Genomic DNA, 24,395 nt, shown 5'->3' with positions numbered 1-24,395 from the left:
CCAGAAAGAAGTGACTTGCTCAAGGTCATATGGTTAGTAAGTAGCAGAGCTGGGGTTCAAACTCTGGTCCATCTTTCTCTTTCACTTTGCCACACTGCCTGGTCAAGTCCAATGTCTCGATTGAATGCCTAGGAGCTAACTCATTTATTCAGATCAGGCTCTATCTATCTCTTCTCATCTTCAAGACAATTTCTTGTGTCCTTGTCAAAGATTAATAAACACGAGCTATTTAGTCTTTTAAAAACTCTAATCTGATTAGTAGAATTTTATTATCTCAGCCCACTCCTCTCCCCCCACCTCCAACCAAACCTCTCCTGAAAGCTTTTCATTTCAGAAAAGAGATCTTAAATCTATTTGAAATTGTTCCCTCTAAGGCCAAGAATCCTGCAATTGCTATCAGACCTCTGGTTAGTCAGAACACATAATAATAATAATTGTAATTACAGAACAGCTCAGTGTGGGAATAAATGAATAAATGAATGAATGAGAAAGCATTTTTAAACACTCAATCTGTGCCAGGCACAGTGTTGAGTGCTGAGGATACACAAAACAGACATTTCTCACCCTTAAAGGAGGGAGGACAAGTGTCACCTCTCTGGGCCTCATAAGATAAGGATAAGAAAAGATAAGGAAACTGAGTCTCAAAGAAGTTAAGTAATTTGGTCAGGTTCAACCTTTCTTCCATTTCACCTCTATCCAATCTCATTAGAACTCACCCTCAAGGACCTGCTGGCTGGGCTTTCTCACCCAAACTATAAGGAGAACAGGGGGCTGAATGATTCTGATCCTGTGGCTCCTGGAGGGCCCCTATTCTTGGCTTCTCTCAGGACCACCTGGAATAGCTCAGGTGTAGGCAATCCAACTCCTGAGACAACCTGAGATCCTTTTAGACTCTACCTATGTAGAATAGTTTCTGTTACAGTGTAAATGAAAGAATAATCACAACAAAATAATAGCAACTGAATGATGAGAAATTATCAAGACAAAGCTTGGAGACTTTTTCCCCCCTAAGCAGCTGCTAGGGACATGAAGAGGCCTAGGATATGAAGGGAGGTACCATATTGAATCATCTTGGGGAGGTGGTGGCATCATAACTGGTATTAAAAAACATAATAAACCCCCAAATATCTCAGCATTAGGCAAGGCACATCTGTTGAGAGCTCCCTTATCTTCTTCCTTACCTCCATGATGAGTACAATAGAAAGGACTTTACTTGGTAGGCCAAGGGTAGTGATTTGGTTCTCCAGATATCAAGACTATATACCACCTTTTGCCTCTGCCTTCCCCGCCACTTATGTCCTTGGAAATATAGCCTCTTATCTGCTCCTCTCTCCTGTCCTTACCATGTAGTATTGTGTATTATAGCTATATGAACATGTTTTATAGACCTCTGCTAGACCCTAAATTCCATGAGGACAAAGTTTGGATAGAATCCAGACTTCTAGGTCCCCTGACCCTCTCATAGCATTATGCACACCAAAGCACATAATAAATGAGTGGTATTAGTGGTCTTCTTGTTGGATATCTTCTGAAAGCTCAGTTCTAATGTTAGTGCAGAGGTTCTGCATCTTTGAATACTCTGCTAGGTCTAATCATTCGCTACCTCATGAAAGGGTCACAGGTCACCCACCCACAGAAGCCAAACCATTCTAAAGTGGCATCCTAAGGACTTATGTGACAGCCCAAACACTTATTATAACACAGACTGCAAAGGTCTATGGGTTGTCTGTTTCATTGCTCTGACAATGTCCCTATTCACAAGGACCTGCTCTTTTGACCAGAATTGTTCTTGTGCTTTGGCAAGTAGATGGCACAGAGGACAGAGTGCCAGGCTTGGAGTCAGGAAGATCTGAGTTCAAATCCAGCCTCAGTCACTTACTAGCTGTGTGACTCTGGGCAAGTTATTAACCTCTACCTACCTCAGTTTCCTCAAGTATAAAATGGGGATAACAAAAGCATGTACCTTGGGGCAGCTAGGTGGCGCTGTGCATAGAGCTCTGGCCTTAAAGTCAGGAGGACCTGAGTTTAAACCTGGCCTCAGACATTTGACACTTATTAGCTGTGTGATCCTGGGCAAGTCATTTAACCCCAACTGCCTCACCAAAAATAAAAAATAAAATAAAATAAAACAAAACAACAGCATGTGCCTTTCTGGTTTGTTGCGAGTCCTTAGTACAATGCATGGCACATAGCAGGTGTTATATAAATGTTAGCAACAATAACAATAATAATCTAATATAACATGGGAGCTGACTATCTATGGATTATAATAATATATAATAATAGTTATTACTATTAACCACATCCTACTCTTTTCCCCCTGGAATAGCACTTTTTGTGCTTCTGTCTCACATCTGGTTTAGATAAGGCCCTTATACCCAAGACAGATGGTATTTACATGGCTTTAGTTGTGACTGACAAATTGGATAATATGACTTATAATAATGCACCTGGATTATTGAACATTATAGTCTGAATTTTTTTTAACACAACTGCAAAGAGATTGCTCTTAATTGAGAAATCCCACTGGAACAATCTGTTGTTTATGATTGGATTACTCTGTAAGGCTAAATATGGCCTGGTCAAAGACACTGACTCTTTTGACTTGTACTTTTGGAAATTACACAACAACCTGCATGTTTTGATACCTCCTTGTATCCCTTTGGGCTCTAGAGAGAATGGGCCTTAAGCTCTGCCAGACACCTTGTTGCTGGCCTGAGTCAGCTGTCACTCGTGTCTGGATGGCTCCAAGATCTCACTGACATTGATATTTCCTCCAGTGGTGTGGACTGCAAAAACCATCCATTCTTCTGCATCTTGTACAATTCTTCTCTATGTTCTCCAATAAATCCTCATGCTGGGGGCATTGCTCTAGATCTCTAACCACTGCAAGGGTCTCAGTGGAGCATGTGTACAGTTAATCGTCACTCTAGATATATGACCGGACCACCTACTTTTCCAGGCTCATAGAGGATTGTAGTATCATAGATTGAGAGTTGGAAAGGACCTCGGAGGTAATCAATAATAATATTGGCTCTGATACTATTGTTTTCTCTCCTGAATAACTTTGTTGGTAATATACTGTATCCTACTTGCACCTATCATGAACATTTTTATTGACCATTTGGCTTATTCCCAGTAAACTGGCCCCTATGTGATGAATACTTTGGTTATGGCATCTCATGATTCACAGAAAAAAACAGAATGATCCACAGTCCTCTGAGGACCCTCTTCCACTTCTATAGTGACAGTGGTAAAAAAAAATGGAGAGAGTTTTAAAAGCCATACAGTTTTTTCTTTTACTTGTATATTAATTTAACTGTTGACTGTAACCCTGAAATTAACTTACTGTAGTTTTGGTAGTTCATGATACTATGATCCTGAAGGGGGCTTATTCCAATTTTAACATGTTGTCCATACTTTGTCTTCTTTTTTCCTGGAGAGGGTCCTTTAATCTCCAGATAACTACAATAACACTGAAATGGTGGTGAGGGAAAAGAAATCCTTATGACTCCTACCATTTCTCAACCTGAATCAGAAGACAGACCATCCCTGCCTTTATCAAGTAAATATTTGCTCTGGGTATCAAACTCTCCACATCAGATCCTGTTGACTTTAGCTCCAGTTAATCTGTACGAGGACCCAGAAAAACAAATATGAACAATTCAGAGGAATGAAGCTACTATTAATCATTTGACAGAATTCTAAAGAACCATGAATAGAATGAAGAGGATTGTAAACTGAATGACCGAATCTCCACTGTCCATGATCTGTCATAGAAGGAGCTGGCTCATAAGATAGAGAGTTTCCCATCATGGAAGTGTTCAAGCAGAGTTTAGATGGCCACCATCTGTTAGAGAGACTAAAAGTGAGACCGAATTGTTTGGTAGGGGTTGAACCTCCAAAGTCAGATCTGTGATTCTCTAATTCTTGTCATGGAAACAGAATTGGCTTAGGTTACTGAAACCTTGGGAGAGGTTAATCAATACTTTTTGTTTTCAAGATTATGAAAACATCTTTCTCAACAAACCTTGTATCAGCAAGGCTAACAAGTAGCCAGATTTGATAGTATTGGGTTTCCTTTCATCCCTTTTTGGGCTCTCAACAGCAACAGGCACCATGAAGAGCCCTCTTCCTAGGCTTTTTCATCCTTCCTGCTGCCTAGAGCTTCTGAGCACTGGAGGGCCTCATGGAGCACTTATGGGGAATATCTCTCTCCAACTTTCTTGCCAATGAACCCTTCCTTTTTCTGCCTTCTGGCTGTACATGGATGCTCCCATCTGCCCAGTGCTAGAAGGAACATAGAACGCTTCCTCCACTCTGATCCCTGGTCCTATGACTCACTTCCCACAGTACTGGGTTGGATCCATCACCAAAAGTAGTCATCTCCCATGCTTGAGCTTTGTCTATGTGCTCTGGGAATTTCTGGTTAGTGTCCCCTCATTTCCATTTAACTGCAATGACTCTGAAATGGTAGTGGAGCAAATAATTTCCTATTGTTGAGTCAGAAGACCAACCCTATAGTTTATCAAACAAATATCTGCCCAATGACTCAGGCCCTGAAAACTCACAAGGCTGCCTGATGTGAGAAAGATGTCAAGAGCTCTGGAGATGTGGTAAAGTCATACGGTGCTTTGCACAAGGCCAGCCACACAGGATGTACTTAATAAATGTGTGTTGACTGACTGACTGACTGACAGGCTTGCTGGGACTCAGGTTTAAGCTCTGCCACCAATGAGCTGGGTGATCTTAAAAAAATCACTGCCCCCTCTAAGCCTCAGTTTCCCCATTTACAAAATAGGGAGATTGAACTAGATCATTTCAAAGTTCCCTTTGTAATGTAGATATTATATTTGAAGGCCAGCAGTGGGAGAAAAATTCACTTATTTGAGAGGTGATGTGAAAAACTGGCTATTAGTTTTCACTGATTATTTATATTTGGCTAATAAAGAGCATCTTCAAGAATCATTACAAGCTATCACTAATTGTCCTTGGAATGAAGGCTGAACTCAAAGCTAGCAGACTTGGATTCAAGTACTGCCTCTGACAGACTGTGTGACCCTGGTAATACATCTTAACTTCTCAGTGCTCTAGGCAGCTCTCTGTACTGGTAGAGGGAGTTCATTCATCAGAGAGAGCTCTCTACATCAATTAAATCATAAGTTCAGTCCCAATCTCCTATCAAAGATTTGGACAACAGACTAGAAAGCACACTTATCAAATCTACATAAAGCACAAAGCTGGGAGGAATAACAGTTAGAGCTATTCAGAAATTCAGTGGACTGTCTGGGGGCAGGGGTAAGATGTTTCCCATCTTTCAAGGTCTTCAAATGGAATTCTAGATGAATAGAGATTCCTGTTATAGTATAAGTTGGACGCTGAGACCTTCAGGATCCCAAAATCCCTTTTGAGATTTATTGTTCTATTCAGCTGTCACTGAGCATACTTACCCATTCTGTTGTATTAGATGGGGTTCTTCCATTTTCCTTAGTTTTTCTTTTCATTTCAATATACTCAGTGTCTTCTTTTTCCTCCTGGTCAGCTCTGTTTGGCTCTAGGGTTTGGATGAGGCATAATTAATTCTCACATTTTCAGGTCAGGTTTCTCCACAATGGGGTCACCACCATGCTGCTATAACTCAAGCTCTCTCAGGTTGTTAGGGGTAACCTTGTTGTAGGGTGATAAACATTCCTACTACTCATCACTGTAGCTCATGGGCCCTCAGTGGTGTACTTGCCAGTTACATGGAATTGGCCAACATGATGCCATTGGCTCAAACATAAAACATTCATTAAATAATAATGCAAAGGCAATAATAATTTTAGCGTCAAGATTACTCAACGGAAGATAAGTACAGGAATAATCAAAACATCACAGTCTATTCATACACCCTACTCATGCCTTCCCATCAGTGCATGTATTATCCATGGGGGAAAGTAGCCACATACTTATAGAAAACCTACTAGGTTTCTACAGGGAAACCCACATACTTGGGGCCGATTTAGAACTTTGGACTATAGGCCTTGATTTCCTGGTCACTTTAAGAACAGTTTACACCACATCAAGCTGTTCTTCTGTTACCTCTCATCTTCTAGTCCTCACCACTCTCCTGGGGCAAATCTCTTCTCTGCTTTAGAGCTGATGAAGCAATGACAAGCTCTTAATTAGCTTACTGCTGCACTTAAAAGCTGCTGAGAAAGTCTTACACTGTTGTAATGACAAGGAGTTCCCTTAAGCTGAAGAACTGAAAAACTCCTCAGGTTGACTTTCTGGGCAATGCACACAAGCCCAGCCAGCTCTTCAAATCAACTGGACTCCGAATCTTATCAGGTCTAGTCTCTTCTCACAGCAAAACAGATGCAAAACTTCTCTTTTTCTGCCTCTGAAGCCAGAGAGGGCAGTAGAGGCATCAAGTATCTTTGAGAGATTTCCCTCCCTTATATGGTTCTGGAGGGTAACAAGCTTAAATAGCAACAGAATTCAGCCCTGTTTCAGCTCCCAGAATGCTGAAGCTCCTGTCAATCAGTCAAGAAATGCCTCTCTTTAAATCAACAGGCTTCCAGCAAAGCAGTGGAAGCTTTCTAACCAGTCTGCTGTCCTGCTGTGAGCCTGGCTCATAGCAATCACTTGGAGTTTCGTGCGCTCTTCAGCATCCTGTTATGCAGTTGTGAGTTACGAGTCATCCGGCTCCGTCAGCTCTAGAGCAGGACAGGAGCAGATGTGCCCACACGAGAGTGGTCAGGACTGGCAGGTGACCAATCAGAAGAGGAAAAGCTTAGCGTGGGGCAGATGGTTTTTGAAGGGACCAAGCACAATGACAAACACTTAAGGTTCACCGATGGATCTATCATCTTGATTGATTAACTGTGGTGAAGGTATTCTTAGCCTGGCCAATATACCAGGAGTTAGTTTCTTGACTAAAATCATGGACTCTCAGAGCTGTAGGGGACCTCAGAGGTCAACTTATTCAACCCATACCTGAAGCCCAAAGGCAGAAAACTACAACAACCAGTTTCAATGGGAAGAGCTCCAGGGTCAGGGGAATGCAGCCATTCCATCTTAGACATCTCCAATGGTTATAAAAGACCTTCTTAAACAGAACTGATAGCCGCCTCCCTATCAGTCCTCCCTGTTATTTCTAGTTCTGACTTCTAGGGTCTAGTAGAAAAGATTTAGTACCTTGACTTAATGACATATCGTGTTCATATCCTCTTCTTTAGGCACTCAGATCTTCATAAACCCCTAGAACATTCAAGCTGGACGGGCCCTTAGAGATAATCCAGTCCAACTCTTCTCAAAATCTGGACTCTACCCCTTGTGGAACCCAAGACCCTTTCAGGGGGTCCGTGAGGTCAAAATTATTTTAATAATACTACTAAAACATTTGACTATTAAAATACTCTTCCAACCACATACATGTATGAGGTCAGATTTTTTTCATACACTTCAACCAAAACAACATATTGCAACAGTTTGAATGTAGAAACAGATATGATAATTCAACTTTCTTCTATTGACCTAGACCATGGGTGGGGAACCTGCAGCCTGGAGGCCACATGTGGCCTTCTAGGTCCTTGGGTGCAACCTTTTGACTGAGTCCAAGTCTTATAGAACATATCCTTTTATTAAGAGGATTTGTTCTGTGAAGTTTGGATTCAGTCATAGGGCTGCACTTGAGGACCTAGAAGGACACATGTAGCCTCAAGGCCTGATGGATATTAAAGGGATTTACAAAACTATGTAAAAACAATGCCATTCTTCTCACTAATATTGTTTTTGTTTCGAAAATTACAGTTTTCATAAAAATATGTTATTTACATTAACATGTAATGGGTTTTTATTGTTATGTATAAATGAATTAATAAATAACTAAAAATTAATCTATTTTAAAGGCCAATAAGGTAAACATTAATAGATATAACCAGGGATGTGCTGATGTTTAACAAACAGTTCTCTGCAAAGGCATGACACACTTTTAAGTTCAGTTTGAATTATAAGCATTTTCCCCATCTCGTTCTTAAGTTTAAGTGACCAACAAGAACATTTTTAGCATTAGCTGATTTTTGAAGTTTAAAGGCTCACACTGAAAATTTAACAATTGGCTCTTCCATGTTCAAGCATACCCTTGGATAGAATCCACATAAACAAAAGCTTCTTAGGTTTGTCAATAATATTTAAGAATGTAAAGGAGGCTTGTGACCGAAACATTTGAAGAACTGCTGCTTTAGTCCAACCTCCTCATTTTACAGATATCATATCACCCTTATCAACCTCTCCCACCAAGTATTCATATTGTTAGCATATCTTTAACTAAGAAAATAGTTTCCCTGGGGCACTGTCTGCACCTGCCACCATTTTTGTAACCCTACTTCCTGATTACAATGACACTACATATGTAGCCCACAGAAGAATTGTTTGGAGGATGAGTCAACAATAATCTTCAAAAACCTGAATACTTGTCAATTAGAGTGAAAACTGTTCTACATCACTACTAGACTGGAAGTTCTCTGAAGGCAGAGACTCTTTTTTACTCATCAGCTAACATCCCCAACAGCACACAGTAGGAGTTTAACAAACATTTGTTGAGCTACGCATGATAGGAAAGGCAGCATGGTGCACTCCATATAGACCTGATCTTGGAGGCAGGAATCCTGACTTAAAGTCTAGCCTCTGAGCTGTATGACCCCGGACAAGACACTTAAGAGATCAGGGCTCTTGGTAGCTCTTTAAGACCAGAGATAATCCTGACTTGCATTGATAAGGGTTTCCTTATCTAGGTGTAATCCATATCAATGAAATCCCAGATCTAGTCCCTATCCCTAATGATGATATAAAAAGAGGAAAATGACATATTGTTACATGGCAAGTTTATGGTATATGTAAATAAAAATTTATTTAAAGAAAGGGTTATTAATATTGATATTATTACTAGCTGTTAGGAATAATTATTAGTTATAAGCAATAATAACAGTAACAATAACACTATTTAGAAAGTGGTATAGTAGCTAGAGTGCTAGTCATGGGATCAGGAAGACCTGAGTTCAAATCTACTTTCAGATACTTTGTAGCTATGTGACTCTGGGCAAGTCACTTCACCTCTGCCTGCCTCAGTTTCCTCAGCTGTAAAATGGATATAATAATAGCATCGACTTCCAAGGACTGTTGTGAGAGTCTTGGCCTAGCTGGCACATGATAAACACTTAATAAATGCACATTCCCCTCCTCTGCCATAACCTCTTACATTTTTAGAACACTTGAAACAACTCTTACCAATTCTTTTTGAATTCTTTCGCTTCTTGAAATAATAGCTCAAGCAGGCACTGAATGTTAGGAGAAGAAAGATCACCAAAGTCCACCAGGGCCATTGTTTTTTTTTATTCTTTTCTGCAAAGAATATAGGCAAAAGTCATCTATGTCTGTTACTTTAAAGCACTAAAAAACATCGAAATTAATTCCCAAAATGGTTTAGTTATATCACTATGAAATTTTAACTCCCCTCTACATCCACAGAATCCATAGAAAAGGTTTATAATAGTAACTGTTGACATTATATAGTATTTTACATCCATCTGCACCCCACAAAAATCCTAAGATGTAGGAAGACTATTATTGTGACCGAAACATTGAAGAACTGCTGCTTTAGTCCAACCTCCTCATTTTACAGATATCATACCACCTTCACCAACCTCTCCCACCAAGTATACATATTGTTACCATATCTTTAACTAAGAAAATAGTTTCAGAAAGGTTGAGTTGCCACATAGCTAATAAGTGGTAACAATATATATTTTTATGGGTTAATATTAGTAGGAAAACAGTCTCAGAGCTGGAAAGAACCTTAGAGATCATTAAATTCAACCACCTCATTTTACTTATGAGAAAGCAGAGGCACAGAAAAGTTATGTTGGAAGGGACGTTCAATAAAGAAGGCACCCATTATGTCCCAAAGCAGCTCATTCTACTTTTGGATAATTCTAATGGTTAGGAAGGTCTCCCTATATCACGCTTAAATATGTCTCTGCAACCTCCCCTCTGGCTCCTCCCCCTGGGGCCAAGCAGAGTAGGTCAAATCCCTTTTTCCATGACAGTCTTTCAAATACTTGAAGACAGCCATCATCTCCACTGCACAGCCACCCCTGCTAAGTCTTGTCATCTCCACGCTAAACATTCCCAGCCCCTTCAATTCTCATACAGCATGAAGTAAGACCCTTGACTTTACTCTCCTGGTAGCCCTTGTCTGGACACTATAAAGTTTGTCAACTGACTTCCTAAAATGTAATGCCTAGAATCGAGCCCAGCATTCCAAATGTAGCCTGGTCAGAGCAGAATATAATGAACATAACCCCTCCCTAACGCCATGTTTCTTCTTTAATTAATTAATTAATTAATTAACTAATTATTTTAGACGATTGGGGTTAAATGACTTGCCCAGGGTCACACAGCTAGTAAGTGTCAAGTGTTTGGTCTGAGGTCAAATTTGAACTCAGGTCTTTCTGACCTCAGGGCTGGCGCTCTCTCCACCACACCACGTAGCCGCACCCCCAGCCCCATGTTTCTCTTAACAGAGACTAGGATGGTGTTCACTTTCTTTGGTTGCCGTCTCACACTGGATAAATGGTTATGGAATTGAATTAAGGCCAAACAAGTCTACTGTGCAGTCCAAGTGGATGCTCAGTCAGTACTGGTGGCTATGAATCGATCACGGAAAGTTGCTGCTGTTGGGTCTACCTGGGAATTCTGCAGTAGGAAGAACTGTGGCCTGGGTCTGCCGCTTACCGATGACCTATATGATCCTGAGCAAGCCACTTCTCTGAGCCTCAGTTTACCAGAACATTGGGCTGATCCACTAGTGTCTTTTATTAAATGTTTTTTAAAAGCTATTAGTTTCTGGGGGGCAGCTAGGTGGCACAGTGGATAGAGCACCGGCCCTGAAGTCAGGAGGACCTGAGTTCAAATCCGGCCTCAGACCAACCACTTGACACTTACTAGCTGTGTGACCCTGGGCAAGTCACTTAACCCCAACTGCCTAAAAGCAAAAAAAAAAAAAAGCTATTAGTTTCTTATTTGTTAGCTATTTAAAAATAATTAACATTTATTATTGATGCTATTTAATTGTTGGTTATTTCTATCAGCTGTTTATTTAATAATTAATATTGATCATTGATACTCTTTATTTAGCTATTAGCTATTTTTATTAGTTATTTATTTAACTCTTCTGTTAGTTTAATTTTTGTGTATTTAGAACCTAGTCTCCTGACAAGAATGTAAGCGCCTGGGGGGCAAGGAGTCTATCTTTGCATTTCTCCCAGCCCAGAGCATAGTGTGCTAGACACAGCAGGCACTTAATACATATTTGTTGAATAAATAAAAACTTGCGCTTGATCAAATGAGCACTGGTCAAATGCCCATAATCTGAGTAGGGTAAATGGCAGCTTCAAAGATCAGGCAATGGAGGTGAAAAAAAAAAAACACCGTCACATTTCCTCTGCTTCCGGGTGCTGCTCCTTTTGGAGTGTTTTCTATCAGCAGATGCTGTCATTCCTTAAGAGGAAGGGGAAGCAAAGAAGGAAGACAGAAATGGGCAGAAGGTGTCAGAGAAGGCGCTGAGCTGAATCTAACAGCTCGGCTGCAATTATTAATGACCAATGATTTTTCATTCATTCATTCGATAAGGTGTTATCAGATGCTTCCTCAATGCTGGTTATTATGGTGGTGGGGGGTGTGCATGTGCGTGTGTGTGCGTGTGTGTGTGTGTACACAGGAGGGTTCAGGGAAGGGGATCAAGCACAAGAAAAACTTAAGATTGCCTCTGACACAAAGCCGTGTGACCATGGACATATCACTCAACCTCCTCTAGCCTCAATTTTCTCCTCTGTAAAATGGGCATAAAAATATCATTGGCCTCACAAGGTTGTTGTGAGAACCAAATGAGAAAGTACATAGAAAAATACATATACACACACACGTATATATGTACATACACACATATGTATACATATACACACATAGACAGATATGCAAAGACCTTCAGGAGCATGCTAGATAGAGCCAGCTCGAACTGGTTCTTGGGAGCTGACTTAAATTTTCAGTGTGAATGTTTACACCTCAGAAATCAGCAAAGGTACAAATCAGGGCTTGATTCACTGTTTCATTGATTTCTAGACTTAAGAAAGTGATGGAGAAATGATGAAAATGTAGACGAAACTTAAAAGTGTGTCAGGGTTAGGTTTTTCCCCCCGAGGGTTGGTTGTTCAATATCTACCAGCATACTTCTGTATAGAGCCCCATATGAATAAAATAACACTAAATATTAAACAATAAATAATATAAAAATAAATAAAATAATGTAAAACCACGTCAGATTGAGTTACAGGAGTGGACCTTAGAGATCATCTATTCCAACTCTTCATTTCAAAAGGAAAGAAATTTCCATGAAGTTCTCAGTGGTGTGTTTGATAGGAAGAACAGTAGATGTGAAGTCTGAGGTCCTGACTTTGAGTCCCAGTTCTGTCTGCTATTTACTAACTGTGTGACCTTGGACAAATTACTGACCCTCTCTGGACCTGTTTTCTCAGCCTGTTGGACTAAATAAAGGACTTTAAAATTTCTTTCCATCCCCAAATCCTATGATCACTAGTGTTTCTACTCTTTGAAAAAAAATGGGCAAATTCCTATGCTTCCCACCATCTATTTTGATATCTACAGTGAGGCGGACACAATGGATACAGGGGGCACAGTGAGGTACAATGGAGAAAGAACCTGTTCTGTAGCAGAGGATCTGTATTTAAATCCTATCTGTGATGCTTATGGTATGAACTTGGGGAAGTAACTTGACCTCCTTGGCCCCACAGCCCTTCTTCATAAAATGATGGGGTTAGATGAGATCACTAGGGTCCCTTCTAGTGCTATAAGGGAAGGGTTAAGAGAAAACATGGGAGGGAAGCATCCCTTGTGCCTTACCTTTCACAGTAAGAAGAGTCCCAGGTCCTTGTGCGTGCTTATATATAGGAATGTCAACTGTTATTTTACATAAATAAAGTCCAGAGTCATGTACTTGCAGGTTTTTTAGTTCCAGGGGTTCCTTCCCAGTTCCTTGGGTGAAACCGCTTCTGTTGTACAAGTTCTTCTTAATGAGGGTAGCATTGTCTTTGAGGGCTTTTGTTGGATGGGTAACACTGTCTTGGACGTGGCTGACTTTCTTCCATTGTACTCGAAACTGTTCCACCTCAGAACTGACATTCCAGGAACAGATTATTTCAGCAGACTGTCCTACCAGTAGCTGCAGCTCAGAAGGGCTCTGAGTGATTGTCAAGTTATTCACTGATGTCAGCACTTTTAGCAAAAGAAGAATTATCACTATCTTAACTACTGAAGAGAAAGTCCAGAATATCCCCAGAATGGACATCCCAATCCCTTTTTATGGTCTCACAGAACTCTGTGGGCCTTACTTTCTTCATCTGGAAAATACAGAAGTAGATTATCCATAATTTTGGATTTAGAACTGGCAAGGGCCTCAGAGGCTAACTATCTCAACTCCCTCATTTTACAGATGATCAAAACTCATGAGGCCCAGAAAGGCTGTGTTCTGTTTAAGATCACACAGCTAATAAGTAATCAGTAAAGCAGAGAAATTCCCTGCTTTCAAGGAGCTCACAGTCTAATGGGGGTGATGACAAGCAAACAACTATGTACAAACAGGATTTTATATAAACATACAGTACATATACACATATATATGCACATATGCATATATATCTCATATATATACATATACATATATACATACACACACATATGTATATAGGGCATGCACATTTCCATAGCCTCTTGGGCATAGTTCCAAATCGCACTCCAAAATGGCTGGATCACTTCACAACTCCACCAACAATGCACCCACATTTTCCCACATCTTCTCCAATATTCATCATTTACCTATTTTGTCATGTTGGCCAATCCAATAGGTGTGATGTGGTACCACAGAGCCTCCTTGATTTACATCTCTCTAATCAATAGTGATTTAGAGCATTATTTATATACACATATATATATGAATAAAATATATATATAATGCTCTAAATATATACATATATGAGATAATCAACATATATATAATGCTCTCTCTATATATATACATATATATACATATATATATACATATATATATATATATATATATATATATATATATATATACGTGTGTGTGTGTGTGTGAGATAATCAACAGAGGGGCACTAGCCATGAAAGTTTTCTTGCAGAAGGTAGGATTTTAGCTGAGACTCGAAAAAAACCAGGGAAATCAGATGGTAGACTCTAGGAGGAGGAAATTCCAGGCTCGGGGAACAGCCAATGACAATTCTCCAAGGTGGGAGGTGGAGCATCTTCTGTCAGAACAAGGAGGCCAATGTCACTGAGTAGTAGTATACATGGAAGAGAGGGATATGTGAGAAGACTGGAAAGGTAGGAAGGGGCTAGTTTATGAAGGGCTTTGAAAGCCAAACAGAGGATTCTAAATTTGATCCTGGAGGTAACAGGAAGCCACTGGAGGCAGAGAGACCGATCAAAGGCTATTGAGATAGCTCAATGGTGAGGTGATGAGGCCTGGGCCTAGGTGGTAGCAGTGTCAGAGGAGAGGACAGGGTGACTAGCAGGGCCAACTTAACAATAGATTGGATATGGGTGATGAGAGAAAATGAGGAATCAAGGATGGTGCCTAGGTTTTGAGCCAGGGTGCCTAGGAGGATTACTTCATAGTCAGAGGGAAGCTGGGAAGAAGGAAAGGACCTGGGTTCAAATCCCAACTCTGCTTCTCATCTGCCATCTGTGTGACCTATGGTGAATTATTTAACCTTTCTGAAGTTCAGTTTGTTTATGTGTAAAATGAGGGGGTTGGTCTTCTGTAATCTGTAGGTTCTTCCTGCCTTAAACCTATGAGCCTATAAATCTATGATGCGCTCCATCTTGGGAGGGCCTGTGTTCTTCAGTCACAGCCTTAAAGAATCCAGGGTCAACCCAATAGCAAGAGACAGAAAGAGAAATTCCATTTAAAGTTACTGTAGACATTATAAAATATTTAGGAGTCTACCTCCCGAAAGGAAACCAAGAACTAAATGAACACAATTACAAAACACTTCTCACACAAATAAAGTCAGATCTTACTAACTGGAAAAACATCAGTTGCTCATGGGTAGGCTGAGCTAATATAATAAAAATGACAATTCTACCTAAGCTAATTTACTTATTCAGTGCCATACCAATCAAACTACCAAAAATTATTTTATAGAGCTAGAAAAAATAATAACAAGATTCATTTGAATAACAAAAGGTCCAGAATATCAAGGGAACTAATGAAAAGAAATAGAGGGGAAGGTGGCCTAGCTATTCCAGATCTTAAATTGTACTACAAAGCTACAATCATCAAAACTACTTGGTACTGGCTAAGAAATAGAGTAGTGGATCAGTGGAATAGGTTAGGTATGCAAGACATAGTAGTCAATGACTATGCTAATCTACTATTTGATAAACCCAAAGACCCCAGCTTCTGCAATAAGAACTCACTATTTGACAAAAGTTGCTGGGAAAACTGGAAAAGAGTATGGCAGAAACTAGGCATAGACAAAAATCTCACACCATATACCAAAATAAAGTCAAAATGGGTTCATGATTTAGATATAGAGGCTGATACTATAAGCAAACTGGGAGGGAAAGGAATAGTTTACCTGTCAGATTTATGGAGAACAGAAGAATTTATAACCAAACAGGAGATAGAGAACATTATGAAATCCAAAATGGATAACTTTGATTACATTAAATTGAAAAGTTTTTGCACAAAAAAGTCGATGTAGTCAAGATTGGAGGGAGACAGGGACTGGGAAGGAATTTTTACAACCAGTGTCTCTGATAGGGGCCTCATTTCTAAAATATAGAGAGAACTAAGTCTAATTTGTGAGAATACAGGTCATTCACCAATTGATGAATGGTCAAGAGATGTGAACAGGCAATTTTCAGATGAAGAAATTAAAGTCATCTATAGTCATATGAAAAATGCTCTAAAGCACTCAAAACAACTCTAAGGTACCACATCACACCTATCGGATTGGCCAACATGACAAAACAAGTAAATGATAAATGTTGGAGAAGATGGGGGAAAATTGGAGCGCTGGTACATTATTGGTGGAGTTGTGAAGTGATCCAACCATTTTGGAGAGTGGTTTGGAACTATGCCCAAGGGGCTATGGAAATGTGCATGTCCTTTGACCCAGCAGTAGCCCTTCTGGGGCTGTATCTCAAAGAGATCATAAAAGTGGGAAAGGTACCCACATGTACAGAAATATACGTAGCAGCCTTTTTTTGTGGTGGCACAGAGTTGGAGACTGAGAGGATGCCCATCAGTTGAGGAATGGCTGAGCAAGTTGTGGTGTGTGAATGTGATGGAATACTATTCTGCTGTGGGAAATGATGGGCAGGCAGATTTCAGAAGAACTTGGAAAGATTTGTATAGACTGATGCTAAGTGAAGTGAGCAGAACCAGGAGAACATCGTACACAGTAACTGCCACATTGAATAATGACTGACTTTGTTGGCACTTCTCAGCAATGCAGGGATCTAGGACATCTCCAGGGATCTCATGATGGAAAATGCTATCCATATCCAGAAGGAACTATGGAGTTTGAATGCAGATTGAAGCATACTATTTGCTATTTTTTTTCTTCTGTTTTGTTTTGTTTCCTCTTTCTGGTGGTTCCTCCTATTGGATTCTTCCTTACAACATGACTAATGTGAAAAAATGTTTAATAGAAATGTATACATATAGCCTGTGTCGGATTGCATCTTGTGGGGGAAGGGGGAGAAAAATTTGAAACTCAGGAGCTTATAGAAGTGATTGTTGATAAATCAAAATAATAAAAACTTTGGGGGAAAAAAAGAATCCAGGGTCACCTCCACCTGAGATCTCTTGTGGTCCAATCCCCTTATTTTGTAGATGAGGTATGGGAGGGAGTGTTAGTGAAAGACAACCGATTTCATTGAAAAAAGTATGGAAATGCCACAGGCCTAGCAGTATAAGGCTGGTCCTACCCCAAGTAGAGGGACTATTTGTGTGACTATGGGCAAGCTACCTGACTTGTAAGCCTTAGTTTTCCCATCTGTAAAATGAAGAGGTTAGATTTTGTAACTGCTGAGCTCCCTACAAGTTCTCATGATCTATACTTTTTATGGGTAACCCACCTCTGACCCTGGCACATTCCTGCCAGAAAAGAGAGAAGAAACCAGCTAGAAAATTCTCCAGCTGATCACGCATTTATCTATGGCATTTTTAGTTTCTGTATGAATGGTCTAAATCTAATTAGATAAGAGGATGAAATGGGCTAGGTTGTATTTGGGAAACATAATACTTTTAATGATTCCAAGCTACTCCTTGAAATCAATTTTAAAATGTTAATAAAAGAAGAATAGTCTTAGAATCTTAGACTTTGTCAAGTTATCTAATCTAATCAGTTTCCTCATCTGTAAAAGGAAGGGGTTAGATTCAATGGTTTCTGGGGTCCCTTCTAGCTCTGCAGCTGTGTTCCTATGGGCTGGCCCAGCCCTTCCATTACACAGATGAGGAAAGTGAGATGCAGAGAGGATCTTCCCAAGGTCACACAGTGGGTTGGGGTAGAGCCAATCACCTCTGAAGTCTAATCAAATATGGCTGGCTGTGGATATACAGAGAAGGGCGCCTCTTTGTCTGCCTGGGCCAGCTCAAGAAGCTACAAGGAAGTTTAGTGACAAAGAAATACAAATTGGCTTCGGGCTCTGGGGACCAAGAGGAAGAGAAAAGTGTTTTAATTCTGTTCAAGAATGAGTGCACACAAGGGAGGGAGCTGGGGCAGAACGGGTTCAGATTGGGAGATAGGGAGAGAATATCACTGTTGAGTTTGTTGGGGGTTTTTTGTCTTGTTTTGTTTTGGTTAGGCAACCAGGCAAAAGGGTAATGGACTGATTAGACTCAGAGGGCCCCGCTGACTTCCTGCAGAGGTGGGGAACCTTCGGCCTCGAGGCCACATGTGGCCCTCTAGGTCCTCAAGTGCAGCCCTTTGACTGAGTCCAAACTTCACAGAACAAATCCCCTTCGTAAAAGGATTAGTTCTGTAAAACTTGGACTCAGTCAAAAGGCCGCACCCGAGGACCTAGAAGGCCACATGTGGCCTCGAGGCCGAAGGTTCCCCACCTCTGAATCATCTGGGGAACCGGCTGGGAGCAATCTAACAAGCTGAATTTGAAAGCTCTTCATTCGTTTGTTTACCAAACACTGAGTACTTATCATGTGAAGGGCATTAAGCTAGTTGTGAAGAGGAATATTTTTGTTCTAGCCCATCCCTGTTCCTCCACAGATGGCTCAGCATCTCATCTGTAACTTAAAGCTCTTAGAGAGTTGCCTGAGGCTCAGAGAGGTTGGATACCTGCCCAGGGTTACACAGTCAGAATGCATCATGGATAACACTTGAACTATATCTTGCTCATTCACCAGCCCACAACACGCACGGTGCTACCCCTCATCTACGGATTCAGAAGTATACAACAGAGTTCCAGAGGCATCTAAGAGGTACCGATAGAGGTCTGGACTTGGGAGTCAGGAAGACCTGAGTTCAAATCAATCTCGAATACTTTATAGCTGTGTGACTCTGGGCAAGGTACTTACCCTCCGCCTGCCTCAGTTTCTTCAACTATAAAATAAGAATAATAACAGCACCTACCTCCCATGGATGGTGTGAAAATCAAATGAGATGATATTTGTAAAGAGCCTGGCAAATAGTAGGTGCTTAATAAATGCTTGTTTCCTTCTTTTCTTACCTGTCCAATAGAAACCTGAAAACTGATAAGGAACTTAACGATCACCCAACTTAGTAGTAGTTTGATCCCATCTCTATATTCACAAAACTGTTCTTGTAAAAACATTTACTCCTAAAAGCCAGTTCTTTAAATGAAGTGAAACTCAAGGGCTTCATTTAGTAGAATTTGCTGACCATTTTAGGAATCAATTTATATAAATATCTATCTATATATATACACACACATATATGTAGTACTTAGCCTAGCACCTATAATAGATACAGACACACACACACACACACACACACACATATACATATAATTTATATTCAACCCTTTTAGCAGCCAACAAAGTGTAACATTTTCATGGTCATTTCTTAGACAAAAACATGGGCCTGGAAAAGTTCCATGGGCCAACCTTTCAGTTGTTTATAATATCTTCTTTCAAGATTCAACAATCAAGCTTATGAGGTCCTGTCACAGGGTGTTAATGGAAAGAGCCCAGGACAGAGAGCAGGGGACACTTGTTCAAATTTGGGATTCTCATTTACTGCCTGTGTGACCTTCGGTAAATGGCTTCACCTTTTTGGACCTCAGTTTCTTTATCTGTAAAATGAAGGGGTTAGACTAGATGGCTTCTAAGTCTATGATACTGTGATCCTTTGGGATAGACTTCTTAAAAATTTTTTATTTTTAATTTATGGAATAAAACAAGCATTTCCACGTCACTGTATAATAAAAGAAACGATTGCATATGAAACTGCAAATCTATTGTGCACAACCTGTAATTCGTTTTAAATATATAATAAAGTTATAATATAAATTTCTTTTTTTCTTTTTTTCCCTCCCTCACCCTTAGAGATGGCTATCATTAGACACAGATTTTTAAAATATTCTACAGATGGGCAGATTTTGAAAGCTTTATAAAACTGTAGGCAGGGATTTAAAATACACGTACACCTAGAAGGAGGGGAGGCAGCATGGTCTAATAATGAGGGTTCTAGACTTGGGAGCTAGGAAACCTGGGTTTGAGTCCTGATTTTGCCATGTACTACCTTTGTGACCAGAGAGGTCTGGGCCTCAGTTTCCTCATCTGTAATGACAGAGTAGGGCTAGATCACTTATCAGGTTCCTTCCTACCTCCCAGGCTTGTTATAGGGAGCAAATGAGGTCATATTTATGAAGCACTTAGCCTAGCACCTGGCACATAGTAGGTACTTAATAAGGGTTCATTTCCTTCCTTCCCTCCTTCCCACTCTAAATCAGATGATCCTACTTCGGTTACCAGCTCACTGTGTGATTTTGGGGCAATATCTGAGCCTCAGTTTCCTTTACGTATAAAATGACGATCTGCATTCTCTTCCTCACAGAGTTTGTGAAGACAGCATTATATAAATGTGGTCTTTCTTAAATGAATTCATTCTCTTAAGGTGTAATTTAAGGTAAGCCATGGATTCTAAGGATAAGATTTTAGATTCATGTATTCATGGGGGAGGGGATTAAAATGACAGCACGAGGGAGAGGGGGAGAAAGCAAAGAAGAAGGAAGAGAAGGAGGGAAGGATAGTGGAACAGAGAGAAGGAAGGAGGAAGCAAGGGAGAGAAAGGAAGGGAAGAAGACAGGGAGCGAGAGGAAGGGAGGAAAAGAGGGAAAGAAAGAAAAACAGAGAGAGAGGAAGGGAGGAAGTGGAGAGAGAGAGAGGAATGTAGGAAAAGAAAGAAAGAGATTGGGGAAAGGGGTGAGGAAGAGAGACAGGGAGAAAGAAAGGGAGAATGAAGAGCAAAAGAGGGGAGGGAGGGGGAGAGAGAGAGAGAGAGAGAGAGAGAGAGAGAGAGAGAGAGAGAGAGAGAGAGAGAGAGAGAGAGAGAGAGAGAGAGAGAGAGAGAGAGAGAGAGAATACTATGTAAGACAGGCTCTTACCCAGGTACCCACAGGGAGCCATGAGAAGAATCAATTCCAGCATGCTGGCCATGTCAGGCAGGCCCCACCACCGGCTTCAGTGACTTCCTCAACAGGCAGCTACATTTTCCTTTGCACAGAGATGGACAGTCGCTGTTTATTTCAGATGATCCTCTTGTAAAGTCTGTCTGTGCTCACTTTTAGCAGGAGGAAGACCTTGAGACCACACCCCAGAGACAGGAACTCAAAACCCCAGAGACCATGAAGCACTACTGACAATAGCACACAGCACATTAATTCGGATGCACCAGGGGCCCCACCTACCTCATATTATGGACAAATGGGCCCACCATCTTTGAGAGGCAGGGAAGACCTAGGTCCAGAGAACAAGCTGAACATCTCACTGCACAAAATAATAATAACAACAACTATTTCTACAGCATCTGAAGGTTTACAAAGTCCTTTTGTCATAGTAGTTTTGAGTGTGTAGATCACATAATTTCTTTTTCAGATGAGGAAATTGAGTACCAGTAAGGAAAACTGACTTATCTGAGATCATACAGCAAGTTCATGGCAAAGCAAGGATTTAAACCCAGGTCATCTGCCTTCCACACTATTTCTATCATTATACACAACCCCACTTTGCTGTGGGCAGCTTTCAGTCCAAATGTAAATGCTTTCCAAGTCTATTTCAGCCAAAAGTAGACTTCAAGGAAATCCTAGGTGGGATTGGCCTAGACTGCAAAACGTCCATATCTCCCCAGCATTTGGTGTTTCACGCTCCCTTCTATCTCTGTCATTCTGCAGCTGGTGTCATGATTAATAAGACTATCATGGCCCTCACTGAAGTGCTTGCTTGGTGCTGACAATCTGAAAGGTGCACAGCCAACTGTCTCTATTACCACATCTGGAGGTTTCTACTCCTACTGACAGTTGTCATAAGATGACATTTAATAGGAATAAAGGTAGCTAGAGACTGACATGGGTTCAGAAAATCAACTCCCTCCTCTCTCCACTTCCTCCCTTCCTCTCTCTGTTTTTCTTTCCCTCTTTTCCCTTTCTCTCCTTTGCTTCCTCCTTCCCTCTCTCTGTTCCATTATCCTTCCCTCCTTCTCTTCCTTCCTCTTTGCTTTCTCTCCCTCCCCCTTATGCTCTCATTTTAATCCCCCCTCCCTGTCATAAATAATGAATCTAAGATCTTATCCTCAGAATCCACGGCTTACCTTTCTTACTCCCTCTCTCTCTTCCACTCCAACATGACAGGGGAGGTAGGAGTAAACCACAGTTTGTCTGAAGAAGATCTGGGGTTTTTTAGTGGACTTCAAGGTCAATGACAGTGAAAAGTAGATGATGCTGGCCAAAACAGTTGTTGAAATTGTGGGCTGCACTAAGAAAGGCACAGCTCCCAGGAATACTGATAGCTTCATTGGCCTCAATTACTTCCACCTGTAAAATGAGGGAGTTAAGAGATTTCTCGTAGCTCTAAATCTATGATACCTGTGATTCTTTGCCTTATGGGAAAATGCCCAGAGGTGTCACAATACCTGTTGTATTATGTCCTGGTCAGAAGGGAAAAAAGTACTTATTAAATACTGGATTTATTAAGTCAGGTACTGTGCCAAGCACTTCACAAATATTATCTCATTTGATCCTTGCAACAATCCTATGAAGTAGGTGCCATTATTACCCTCTATTTTATAGTTAAGGAAACTGAGTAAGTTGCCCAGGGACACATAGCTAGTAAGCATCTGAGGCTGGATTTGAACCCAGGTTTCCTGACTCTGTGCCCTCTAACATTTTGCACCTTCTTTGTGGGGGGAAAATGATATAAAATGTGTAGTGCTTTGCAAACCATAAAGTCTTACATAAATCCTAGCTATTATTATTATCATCATCATCATCACTACATTTTTCAAAACACCACACCCATACACACACAATCTTGTTTCACCTTCACAATAATCTTGCTGGGTATGTACTGAAATATAAGCATGCTTGATTCACAGATGAGGAAACTGAGGCTCTGAAGGTAAGTGTGCTTAAGATGCAAAGCATATAAGTACTCAAACTGAGGCTTGAAGCCAGATCCTTCCATGCCAAATCTGGGGCCCTTTCACTAACCCACCCTTGTTCTATGCCGGCCCTTCCTCCCACTGCTGGAATTATTAGGCTTATTTTGGTGAGATTTGAGTGATAGTGAAATTTATATTTTTAATGCACACGAGTTGAGTGGGGGATATAGGGAGGGTGGATAGTAGAATTCAGTTGTTCCTATTGAATAATTTGTCAGAGACTTCTTTAAAAAGGAGGGGACATCTTGAAATATGTGCAGGCTGTGGTTTACTTTTCAGTAATAGAAAATCTACTTACATCAGTTAAAAAAATAAAAAGTCCAGCCCACACATAGTTGACCTTTTCAGTCACAGAATGTTAGAGTGATTCAGTTTTCCACAAAAGGAAAGCGAGCAGAGCTGATGTTACAAAGTGGGATGTTCTAACCTCAAATTTGATGAGGCACTACACTTATAACCTCTGAAATAGATATTTCTGACTCATAAACTTTTAAAAAATATATAAATTTATCAATATCTTTTGTTTTAACATCACCTACATTTCCCCCTGTATGTCTCTCCCACAGCCCTCACAGAGAGCCATCTTTTAGAAGGGAGAATTTTTTTTTTAAGAGAAAAGAGGAAGTAAAAAATCAGCAAAACCAATCAATACCTAAAAATATCTGTCCATGTTCTAGATCCAAAGATCCCCATCTCTAAAGATGAGTAGAGGGAAGAAGCCACACTTGTACCCTGTAACTTTATAATATTCACTTTCAGTTGCTATGTGATGGCTGTTATTTTCATACATTGTAGCAGTCATTGTATATATTATTTCTTTGGCTCTGCTCCCTTCACTTTGCATCAGTTCATGGAGGTCTTTTCATGCTCCTCTGTATGCATCTTATTTATTATGACAGAGTAATATTTTATTATGTTGATATAGCACAATTTTTTTTTTTGCCACTCCTCAACTAATTCCCATCTACTTTGGTTCCAATTCTTTTTCCCCATAAAAAGTGATGCTGGAAATATTTTGGTGTATAGGGAGACTTTCTTTTTATCAAAGACCTTCTTAGGGTATATGCCTAGTAACGAGATTTCAGGTTCAAAGGGGTTGGACATTTTCTAGCTTAGAAACATTCTTAGCTAGGGGGAGGTTCCAGTAATGATGAGAGCCTCATTGTATCATAGATTAGAGCTAGAAAGAACCTTGGACATAATTGAGTCCAACCTCCTTATTTTATAAAGAAGGAAGTCTCAGACAGGTGAAGTGATTTAATAATAATAACTATTATTTATATACTGCTTGCCATGTACCAAGCACTGTACTAAGTGCTTTATAATTATTATCTCATTTGATACTCACAAAAATCTTATGAGGTAGGAGTTATTATCATTATTATTATTTTTTTTTACAGATTGTTACAGATAAGGAAACTGGGGCAGACAAAGCAGGGTCACACAGCTAGTAAGTGTCTGAGGTCAGACTTTAACTCAAGTCTTCCTAACTCTAGGCCTGGTGCTCTACCCACGGTACCACTCACCTGTCTCTCATTTACCTAATTCACACAGGTAGCACAACTACCTGAAGCCAGGTCCTTTGGTTCCAAAAGCAGTGCTCTTTCCTTGATA

At 40.3% G+C, this 24,395-nt stretch overlaps 1 protein-coding gene across 7 annotated transcripts in view; it reads right to left on the bottom strand.

Moving 5' to 3' along the window:
* S100P (S100 calcium binding protein P) overlaps positions 1 to 24,023 on the bottom strand; it is a 50,047-nt gene extending 26,024 nt beyond the window's left edge. The window contains exons 1-6 of one of the 7 annotated variants that reach the window (XM_020992100.2): positions 21,933 to 24,023; positions 21,034 to 21,112; positions 20,731 to 20,839; positions 12,961 to 13,332; positions 9,271 to 9,384; positions 5,451 to 5,554 (exon numbers count right to left, since the gene is read on the bottom strand). In XM_020992100.2, the coding sequence (XP_020847759.1) occupies positions 5,451 to 5,554; positions 9,271 to 9,384; positions 12,961 to 13,332; positions 20,731 to 20,782 (642 nt within the window). In that variant the 5' untranslated portion in view covers positions 20,783 to 20,839; positions 21,034 to 21,112; positions 21,933 to 24,023. The other 6 variants (XM_020992099.2, XM_078148822.1, XM_020992101.2 and 3 more) reach the window with 6 other exon arrangements.
* Between the last annotated feature and the right edge of the window lie 372 nt (positions 24,024 to 24,395).

This window comes from Phascolarctos cinereus, unplaced genomic scaffold, assembly GCF_003287225.1.
Source record: "Phascolarctos cinereus isolate Bilbo 61053 unplaced genomic scaffold, phaCin_HiC Scaffold_9;HRSCAF=440, whole genome shotgun sequence".
In the NCBI taxonomy this organism is placed as follows: Eukaryota; Metazoa; Chordata; class Mammalia; order Diprotodontia; family Phascolarctidae; genus Phascolarctos; species Phascolarctos cinereus.
The sequence above is the reverse complement of the archived record's forward strand: the minus strand, read 5'-3'. Positions and strand labels throughout refer to the sequence as shown.